Below are 11,542 nucleotides of genomic sequence, written 5' to 3' on the forward strand. Positions count from 1 at the left end.
AAAAAAAAAAAAAAAAAAAAAAAAAAAAAAAAAAAAAAAAAAAAGAAGTACACAATAAATCTAGTAAGTAAGATGAAGTAGTATGGTTAAGTTCTTCATGGATCACATTTAAACATAAAAAATTAAACCATGCAGGTCCTAGAAAAAAAGATTTTCTTGTTTGTTTGTAGATGAATCTTGAAATGAGGTCTTTCTAAACATTACATAAAATCCAGCAGATTTAAAATAACCAATCTACATAAAATTTAAAATCCTGGACTGTAAAATATATAAACCAAGTCAAAAGACAAAATACCAAAAAATAAATAAATAAATAAATAAAAATTGCAACACAAAAGAGCTAATTTCCTTAGTAGAAAAACACTATTATAAGATTAATAAGAAAACAATCAGCAACATAAAGTAAAAACAGGAAAAAGAATGCACACAAGTCACAGAAAGAGTAAAAATAAATGTTTTTTTAAAGGTTTGAAAAGAGTTTGAGTGTGGTGTCATAACACCAAAGTCAAGGGTTCTGATTCCTATGTGGGGGTGGAGGGAGAAAAGGGGTTAAGATGTGTGGTCTAACTTAAAAGAAATGTAAATTAAAATTTCAGTAAAATAGAATAGTTAATGTTATAAGACTGACAAAGATACAAAATTAGCATTGCATTAGTGACGGTGAGGGTGAGTTAGGAGTCTCATAAGTCAGTGGAGTACAAACTGGTACAGTATTCTAGAGGTCAATTTGATAGTTCCCATCAAGATAAAAATGGCACATGTCTTTCCCCCAAGATATTCTATTTCTGCTAATTTATTCTATATACATACATATTTACATACACATGTACTAAATAATGATCAATGTAGCAGTGTCTGTAGTAGCAAAAGAATGGAAACATTTACACAAACATCATCAATCTTTTTAAATCAATTACAGTAAAAGCAAAAAGTAGAATATTAGCTGTTCAAAAAGCAAGAGTTAGATCTATATGTATTTACATGGGTTGATCTCTAGGATATGGGTAAGACTAAAAAAGCAATGGGCATAGGAATGTGTCTAGTGCAGTCTATGTATACAAAGGAGGGAGATGGTTAGAGGACATACATATATGCTTATAAATGCATATAAAATATCTGACTAGACAGCCAAGAAACTGATAACTGGTTGTTTCTCAGGTGAACTTGGGTACTAGGCAACAGAACTGGAGGAAGATTTACTTTTTTGTGGTAGTCAAAACAATGCCCCCCCCAAACACCCCAAAACATCCATGCCCTAATTCTCCCAGAACTTATGAATATACTTACAAGGCAAAATTGTAGTAAAATATATATTACCATATATTGCAAATGTGATTAAAGATATTAAGATGGGGAGATTATCCTAGATTATCCACGAGGGCCCAATATAATCCTAAGAATCCTTATAAAACAGAGGCAGGAGAATCATTGTCAAAAAAGGAGATGTGACTTTCTCTGGAGGAAGATGTGAAGACGTTATGTTGCTCATTTTGAAGATGGAAAGAGCCAAGAGCCAAGGAATGAAAATGGTCTCTAGAAATTGGAAAAACAAAAACCAAAACAAAACAAAACAAAAAGCCCAAAACAGATTCTTCACTGGATCTCCTTGAAGGAAGACAGACCTACCAATACCTTGACTTTATCTCAGTAAGACTCATTTCTGGACTTCGGACCACCAAAAACATAAGAAAACGAATCTGTGTTTTCTTAAGGCACTAAATTTGTATTAATTTTTTAAAGCAGTAATAGTAGATTAATACACTTTTCATGGACAATCATTTTTTACTGATTTTTTTTAACCATATACATCTAACATTGTTCCAAAAAAGGTTGGTATGCTACATAGATTCTTATTAATGTTTTTCTTTAGTTTTACTAACTTTGAGGAGGAAGATTTCACTAACATAGTCTCCTTGAGATTTATTAAATTGATTTGTTGTTGTAACTCATTTATAGGTGTGAACCCAACAGCAGACAATTCCTGCCATTAAGGAATTTGTAAGTACTTAGTAGCAGTTAATGCCCACATTAACGTACAATGATATAATCACCAAAGGATGAAGGCACACTTTTTAATGGTTTATAACCTACAAAGTGGGGGGGAAAAACAGCTCACTTAAACTCTATAATAATATGCTTACGTAAAAAGTATACTCACGACCACCCTACCAGCCCAGGCATGTGCACGCTGACCAGAGAGGTCTGCCCAGAGAGGCCCAAGAGCGGCAGCGACCACATGCCCCGAGGCACACATATGCCAGAACACATAGCACCTCCCCCGGTCAAGCCCCTCTGCCAGACCGGCCCCCAGCCCAAGCAAGAGCGCACAGAACAGAGTGGCCTGAGCCTCCCACCCACAGGCACCAAGGCAGCCATGCCAAAATGGCAGTCCTGGCAAGATCCTAGCCAGACAATAGGGTTGAACAAGTGGACCATGAAATCCCCTGCCACAATGACTAAACAACAAAGGAAAGACACCAGAAATGTAAAAAATCAAGAAAGTACACCACCAAAGGGTAATAACTCTCAAGTTTAAGATCTTACAGAACAAGAAGCCCTAGAAATGTCTGACAAGGAACTTTGAGATACAAGAAAACTCAGCTAGACAACATGATGAAATGAGGAAAAGTATACAGGACCTGAAAGAAGGAATGTACAAGGAAATCAATGCCCTGAAAAAGAATGTAGCAGAGCTTGCAGAGCTGAAGAATTCATTCAACCAAATAAAAAGCACAACAGAGAGTTTAACCAGCAGGCTTGTAGAAGTAGAAGAGAGAACTTCTGACAATGAAAACGGGCTGTTTAAAATAAAACAGGCAGAGAAAAAAAGAGAAAAAGAAAAGAAAGAAAAAAAGAAAAACATTGAAGAAAATCTAAGAGAGATATCAGACAACCTTTAAGAGCTCAAATATCCGAGTCATGGGTATTCCAGAAGAGAAGGAAAAAGGAGATTGCATTGAAAGCATGTTCAACAAAATAGTGGCAAAAAACTTCCCAGGTATAGGAAGAGACACAGATCTTCAGATTCAGGAAGCTCAAAGATCCCCAAACATATTCAACCCCAAAAGGTCCTCTCCCAGACATGTTAGAGTCAAACTGGCAAAACTCAAAGACAAAGAGAGAATATTAAAAGCTGCAAGAGAGAAGTGTCAAGTCACCTATAAGGGAGCCCCAATCAGACTGTTCATCACAAACCCTAAAAGCCAGAAAGGCATGGGATGATATATTCTAAATACTAAAGGACAGATTGCCAGCCAAGAATGCTTTACCCAGCAAGGCTATCCTTCCAAAATGAAGGGCAAATAGTATATTTCCCAGACAAATAAAAACTGTGGGAGTCACTACCACATGACCACCCTTACAAGAAATTCTCAAGGGAGTACTGGGTTTAGTACCTGAAAAATAACTACCACTGCCATAAACACTCAAGCAAAATCAAAACCCACTAGTACAATAAAAATGCCAACAATGAAGAGACACAAACAAACAAAAAGTTTATCTACCACCCCAAGAAACCAACAAATACAGAAGACAAACAATAAATCAGAAAAAAAAGGAACAAAAGACACTTAAGACATCCAAACAAAAATCACTAAAATGCTAGGAGTAAATCAACACTTTTCAATAACAACTCTTAATATAAAAGGATTAAATTCCCAACACAAAAGACACAGACTGATGGACTGGATTAAAAAGAGGACCCAATTATATGCTGCCCTCAAGAGACCCACCTCACCTATAGAGACTTACATAGACTAACAATGAAAGGATGGGAAAAGATTTACCATGCAAATAGAAATGAAAAAGGAGCTGGAGTAGCTATTCTTATATCTGATAAAATAGACTTTAAACCAAAAACCATTAAAAGAGATAAAGAAGGCCACTATATAATGATAAAAGCATTGACCCATCAAGAAGAAATAACAATCATAAATATATACACACCCAACATCGGAGCAGACAGATTTACAAAGCAAACACTATTGTGTTATAAAGCAAACACTTAATGACATAAGGGTCCAAGAACAAATCAAACAGGAAATCAGAAAATTTATTGAAACTAATGATACATCAACAATGATACATCATACCAAAACCTGTGGGATACTCCAAAGCAGTACTAAGGGGGAAATTTATTGCATTAAATGCTTACTTCAGAAGAATGGAAAGATGGCAAGTAACCACCTAATACTTCACCTTAAAAGACTAGAAAAACAAGAACAGTCCAAACCCAAAGTGAGCAGATAGAAAGAAATCATTAAGATCAGAACAGAACTTAATGAAATAGAAACCCAAAAAACAACACAGAGATCTTGAATCAAAAAGTTAGTTTTTTGAAAAGATAAATAAAATTGACAAACCATTAAAAAGGCAAACTAAAAAAAGAAGGAAGAAAACCCAAATGACAAAAATTACAAATGAAAAATGTGACATTACAACTGATACCTCAAAGTTACAAGAAATCAATAGTGACTACGATAAACAACTATATGCCAATCAACTTGAAAATCTGGAGGAAATGGACACACACAAACTACCAAATAAATTTCTGGACACACACAAACTACCAAAACTGAGCCAAGAAGATGCAGAAAATTTGAAAAGACCAATAACAATAAAAGAGATTGAAGCTGTTATCAGAAGGCTCCCAAAAAAGAAAAGCCCAGGACCAGATGGGTTCACTGCAGAATTCTACAAAACCTTCAAAGAGGAATTGACACCAATTCTCTATAAACTATTTCAAAAGATTGAAACAGAGGCAATTCTCCCAAACTCATTCTATGAAGCAAACATTACCCTGATACCAAAACCAGACAAAGATACAACAAAAAAAGAAAACTACAGGCCAATATCCTTGATGAATATAGATGCAAAAATCCTCAACAAAATACTAGCTAACAGAACACAACAACACATATGCAAAATTATACTCCATGATCAAGTGGGATTCATCCCAAGGATGCAAGGTTGGTTCAACATATGTAAATCAATAAATATGATACACCATATCAATAAAATGAAACATAAAGACCATATGATCATCCCTATAGATGCTGAAAAAGCATTTGAGAAAATTCAACATTCATCATGATACTTTCCACAAGTTAGGTATAGACAAAAAGTATCTCAACATAATTAAAGCCATATATGATAAGCCCACTGCCAATACCATCCTGAATGGGGAAAAGCTGAAAGCTTTTCCTTTAAGAACAGGAACTAGACAACGATGTCCACTCTCACCACTCCTATTCAACATAGTGCTGGAAGTACTAGCCAGAGCAATCAGAGAAGAGAAGGAAATAAAAGGCATCCAGATTAGAAAAGATGAAGTCACACTGTCTCTGTTTGCAGATGACATGATCCTATATATTGAACAGCCAAAAGCCTCTACAAAAAAACTCGCAGAGTCAATAAATGATTTCAGCAAAGTTGCAGAAAACAAAATCAACAAACAAAAATCAGTAGCATTTCTATTCTCCAATAGTGACCATGCAGAAAGAGAAATCAAGAAAGCTTGCCCATTTACAATAGCCACTCAAAATTAAAATGCTTAGGAATAGAGTTAACCAAGGATGTGAATAATATCTATGAGAACTACAAACCACTGTTGAGAGAAATTAAAGAGGACACAAGAAGATGGAAAGATATCCCCTGGTCTTGGATTGGAAGAATCAGCATTGTGAAAATGTCCATACTACCCAAAGTGATATACATATTCAATGCAATCCCCATCAAAATTCCAATGACATTTTACTCAGAAATGGAAAATAACTACCCTAACATTTATATGGAATAACAAAAGACCACGCATAGCCAAAGCACTTCTGGGCAAAAAAATAAAGCTGGAGGCATAACACTACCTGCCTTTAAACTATAGTACAAAGCTATAATAACCAAAACAGCACGGTACTGGCATAAAAACAGACACACTGATCAATGGAACAGAACAGAGAATCCAGATATCAACCCACACACCTACAGCCATCTGATATTTGACAAAGGCACCAAGCTGATACACTGGGGAAGAGACTGCCTCTTCATCAAATAGTGCTGGGATAAGTGGATATCCATATGCAGGAGAATGTAACTAGACCCATACTTCTCAACATATACCAAAATCAACACAAAATGGATTAAAAATTAAATATACACACTGAAACAATTAAACTTTTTAAAGAAAACATAGGGGAAACAATCCAGGAAGTAGGACTGGGCACAGCCTTCATGGATATGACACCAAAAGCACGGGCAACCAAAGGAAAAATAAACAAATGGGATTATACCAAACTAAAAAGCTTCTGCACAGCAAAAAAACAATTAACAGTTAAAAGACAACCAACAGAGTGGGAGAAAATATATAACTGACAAAGGATTAATATCCAGAGTTTACAAGGAACTGAAACAACTTTACAGCAAAAAAACAAGTAACCCAATTAAAAAATGGGCAAATGAGCTAAATAGGCATTTCTCAAAGGAAGATACACAAATGGCCAAGAGACACATGAAAAAATGCTCAACATCACTCAGCATTTGGAAAATGCAAATCAAAACCACAATGATATACCATCTCACTCCAGTTAGGATGGCGAATATCCAAAAGACTGTGAATGATAAATGCTGGTGAGGTTAGGGAGAAAAATGAATTCTCCTACACTCTTGGTGGGACTGCAAAATGGTGCAGCCTTTATGGAAGATGGTATGGAAGTTCCTCAAACAATTGCAGATAGATCTACTATATGACCCAGCTATTCCACTGCTGACAATATACCCAGAGGAATGGAAATCATCAAGTCGATGGTATACCTGTACTCCAATGTTCATTGTATCACTATTTACAATATCCAAGAGTTGGAACCAATCCAAATGTCCATCATCAGATGAGTGGATATGGAAAATGTGGTATATCTACACAATGAAATATCATGCTGCTATAAGAAAGATTGAAATAATACCATTTGCAACAACATGGATGGACCTTGGAGAAAATTATATTAAATGAAACAAGTCAGGCACAGAAAGAGTAATACCACATGTTCTCACTTATCTGTGGGAGCTAAAAATAAATAAACAATACACAAACAAACACGGGGGAGGGAAGAAGACACAACAATCACAATACCTTGATGTTGTTAAGACAAGCAAACAGATATGAGGCTGGTGGGAGGGAGTGGGGAAAGGTAGAGGTAAGGAGGATTTGGTAATGTGCCACAAAAATCAATCACATTGTATATTGATAAAATTAAATTAAATTTTAAAAAGGGTATACTCCTGAATGCCTAAAAGCATTGTAAGAACCAAACTTAAAACCACTAAAAACTTCTCTAATGCAGAATAAAGACATTCTGAGGGGGATGGACTAATCTGAAAAGATTCTTCATGTTGTTGAAAAAGATATGTAGCTACAGAAAAGATTCACGGGAACATAAATGAACAAAGTAACAAAAGCTATACTGTTACGATTTACTTCTATTACCAAAGTTAATAATAAAAGTGCCAGACACTAGGCTAAGTACTTTACATTTAATTTTCATAACAATTCTGTCAGGTAGGTAGTATTGTGATCACAATTAAATAGATGAGAGGTTAAGTAATTTTACCAAGACAGCCATTTAGCAAATTTGTCCCCTACGACCGTATTCCGAGCTATACTGAAGAGGATGCAGAACCACTGAGAAGTTGTACCAGAAAAATGATAGGGCCAGAAATGTGCCAGTAAGAAAAGATTTATACTCCACTCTTCTGACTTTTATGCTAAAGCAATACACTTGTACTATACAGCCTAATAAAAGTGAAGGGACAACTACAGTCAAATGCCAATCAACCTCCGAAATCGCTCAAACACAATCATACCGAATTTCTTCAGTGCTCTGTTCTGAAAGGAAAACTATGTTACAAAGGTTTGGAAATTCCAGAAGCATACTGATAAGCACACACTGAATTTACACAAACGCGTAGAATCTAAAACAAAAAAAAACAAAAAAAAAAAAAAAAGGAAAAGGAAAAGATAAAGAAAAAGCATAAAGACATTGTGGCGTGAGTATCATAACTTTTTACCAGGTTATAAACTTTTTCTGATTATGTTGTCTTTTTTATTAAAAACTAACTTAATAATGAAAAGGTATAAAACATGTTCCCATTGAAGAATGATTCTCAAGAACAAAAAAAAGCAAGAAGAAACAACATACTGCTTTGGAATACAAATATAAGTAGTAACAATAAAGAAGAGTAAGGGAATTATAAATACAAAATGTAGATACTGTTTACCTCTGAGGGGTTCCTGATGGTTATATGTTCAAGGAGGGGAATACAGAGGCTTTCAAAAGCTATGTTGTTTTTGACGAGTATTTTTTAAACTGCATAATGGGTAACAGGGTTCCTTATACTAATAAACCTTATACTTAAATGTGTTTTATAAACACTCTTTATTTACTCAGTTCCTAATAAAAACAAAACAGCTTCGGTGCCATGGCAGGAATGGGAAAGCAGAGGCAAGGTCTGGGGCAGAAACGGGTCCCTGAAGGGTGGTGAATGGACACCGCGGATGGGACGAGCCCACGAGTGCACACCTGGCGGGAGGCGGGGGGACAGGTGTGTGGGGCCGCCGCGCTCAAGAGTTCTGCGGAAGTCCCCCCATACGTTTACCAGTGAGTAGAGGCAATAAAAGGTGCGGGTCCCCCCCTACCCCGGAGGCAGTGACGAGGGAGAAGCTAGGCAAGAGGAGAAGCGTGGCAGGGCGGAAAGTGGGCACTGTCGGCACTGAGACGCGGAACTGTAAGGTAAGTAAGCCGGGCCTGGGACCCACTTCCCGGCTGCTTCCCCGGCACCCGCGACCCCCGCTCCACCGCCCAACAGAATCAGTTTGCCTCCTTCCTTCTGCCAGGTTCCCGACCGTCCCCGTTCCCTGCCTGCTCCGCAGGAGCCTTCCACGGAACCAAACAAGCGGGTTCAGGGGAGCGGGAGGGGGCCCACCATGGTGACGTCCTCGCGGCCACTGAGGACCTCCGCACTTCAGACCCGGACGGTCTCCCCAACAGCCACGGCAGCCGCTCACACAAGGAGCCCGGCCCCAACCCACGTGGAGCCAGAAAAGCCGGTGCGCCCCGAACCGGAAAGGGAAGGGCGAGCGCTTCTCTCTAAAACTTCCCCGGAAACTGGTACCTCGTCTTTTTCGCCCGGGTTGGACCCGGAAGCCCTGGCCCCGTGGACCGCAGTCCCTGCGCGTTCGCGGGCGCGGCAGAGGGAAGCTTGCGGCCGGATTGTGAACTTGGCCCGGCGCGGAATGCGAGGCTCAGCGACGCCTCACAGTCCGGCTAATCGCGGTGCGTCCCCAAACCCAGTCCCGGTGCGCCACTCCAGAGCCCAGCGACGTCTTTCCCTGAGAGGTTCCCCGAGGGGGCTCCCTTCCTCCCAGGGGGGCTGCTCAGAGGTGGCCCGCGCCCTAGTGCGGCAGAGGGCCCTGCCCTGTGCTCTTCCCTGCACCGGGTTACCCCGGGCAAGGCTTTTCCCCAACATGGTTGTAGTTTCTTCATCCGTAAAAGCCACTTCCAACCCAGTTTGCAGTTTTCTTGTCACAGCATGTAGACGTCTTTGTTTTACCTATCCTGGCTAGAGTTTCATAGTGCATTCATTCAACAAATATTTATTTAACACCTGCTATTTTGCAGGCATTGGAGATTCTCCGACAGTATCATCCCCGCCCTCAACTCAGCTCACGGGTGGGGGTGCGGAGGGGGCGGGTGGAGGGCGGGGGAGCGGGCAAAAAAAAATCAAAGTAGTGCGAGCACTCTGAAGAAAATAAAGCTGGTGAGGTGGTGGTCTCCAAAAATCCTCTTCTAGATGTGATAGTTAATTGGTTAGACGGCGGGATTGATAATACCAAGGTCAAGGGTTCGTATCCCCATACCGGCCAGCCGCCAAAAAAAGCAAATAGCAATGGCAGTTGAGCAGAGACCTGAATGATAAGAGAAAAGTAGGCATGGGAAGAAGCTCCTGGCAGGATGAAGTCGGGTGTGCCTGGATATGTTTATGCAAGTACATATGTTTAGTCGACAGATAAATACATTTTTAAAAAATATTTTAAATTGTAAACAAGAATGTGTAGCCAGAAGATTCCTGAATGTAGGCGCAAGGCATTTTCACCTGGCCTTTAAGTGTGTGAAAGTGCATTCTGCGTGACTCTACACAATGAAGGTCACCCTTGCAATATATGCTGTGGAGACCGTTCTCTATTGAGGGCTTCAATTCCTCCAGAATGTTTACTAACTCCACACTCCAACCACTTCCTGTGAAGCGTCTTTCACCCACCCTATCTCATTCCCTAAATCTGGCCCAGTGCAAATTAGACTACTGAGTTCTGTGTCAGTGCAAATTTATTAAGCATTATCCTCATTCTGGCTGTTTCAGCTGTTACTAATTGCTCTGTTGATCAAAAAATTCCTACCTACTTCTGTGCCATTCCAAAATTTCAAATTGCCAGCAACTCAACACATCATGTGTACTATTTGTCCTAAAACTTGTTTTTTTTTTTTGTTTTAGTTGGATTCTGAAAATAAAAGACTATATTTTCCTCATTCAGATTCCACCACTAAATAACATTAATTACGGAAATGTTCAATATATACTGTACATATCCAAAATACACTGTAGCAAATAATGAATTATACAGAATAAGAGGAAAAATAATAATGGCTAATATTTGATCATAATTTAATGTGTAGGTGCACCGCTATTATAAGCAGAATGAACCCTCCCAATTCAATATCCTCCCCACCCCCATAACCACTATAGATGATTTGGAGACAAAGAGATATTTTCCTGTACTTTAACAAATATACTAAAATGTGTGTGTATGCCTGTGTATATGTTGTATGCGTGTGTGAGGGTTAAGTATTGATTAACATTAGGTGATACAATAAGAATGTGTGCATAATTTTAAGGTAACCACTGAAAGAATAGAAATGGTGCATAACTATACAGATTACATACAAGTAGAGGAAATAAAATAAATTGAATGATTAAAAAATACTCATAATTCAAGCCAAAGAAATAAAAAAAAATAAAACTTAAGACAGAAGGTTAAATAAAAAACAAAAATATGGCAGTAGACTTAAATCCATAAAACAGTAATCAAAGACTGACTGCCCCCAATTAAAAAAATATATGTCAGATTCCTTTTTTTTTTTTTTTTTTTTTTTTTGATGGCTGGTCAGTAAGGGGATCCAAACCCTTAACCTTGGTGTTATCAAGATCACGCTCTAACCAACTGAACAGGCTGGATTTAAAACATCCAATTATGTCCTGTTTATAAGACACATCTAAAATATAAAGAAATAAAAAAAATAAAAATGAAAGATCGAAAGAGGTATGCTAAGCAAATAACTAACTGAAAGAATGCTGGTATGGATATATTAATGTTATACGGAATAGACTTAAGGGCAAAAAGGATGGTGGGTAACAAAGATCATTTCAGAGTGATAAAAAGTTTCCATTTTAAATTCACATGCAGCTATGAGTAGTAATATGGCCCTAAAATATATAATGG

At 38.1% G+C, this 11,542-nt stretch overlaps 1 protein-coding gene across 1 annotated transcript in view; it reads right to left on the bottom strand.

Moving 5' to 3' along the window:
• The window catches only part of TMA16 (translation machinery associated 16 homolog (S. cerevisiae)), a 37,981-nt gene extending 28,911 nt beyond the window's left edge, over positions 1 to 9,070 (bottom strand). Inside the window, exon 1 of the mRNA XM_008581632.1 lies at positions 8,971 to 9,070. Within this exon, the coding sequence (XP_008579854.1) occupies positions 8,971 to 8,973 (3 nt within the window). The 5' untranslated portion in view covers positions 8,974 to 9,070. The remainder of the gene's footprint in view (positions 1 to 8,970) is intronic.
• Positions 9,071 to 11,542: the final 2,472 nt, after the last annotated feature.

This window comes from Galeopterus variegatus, unplaced genomic scaffold (assembly GCF_000696425.1).
Source record: "Galeopterus variegatus unplaced genomic scaffold, G_variegatus-3.0.2 Scaffold2415, whole genome shotgun sequence".
NCBI classification, from domain to species: Eukaryota; Metazoa; Chordata; class Mammalia; order Dermoptera; family Cynocephalidae; genus Galeopterus; species Galeopterus variegatus.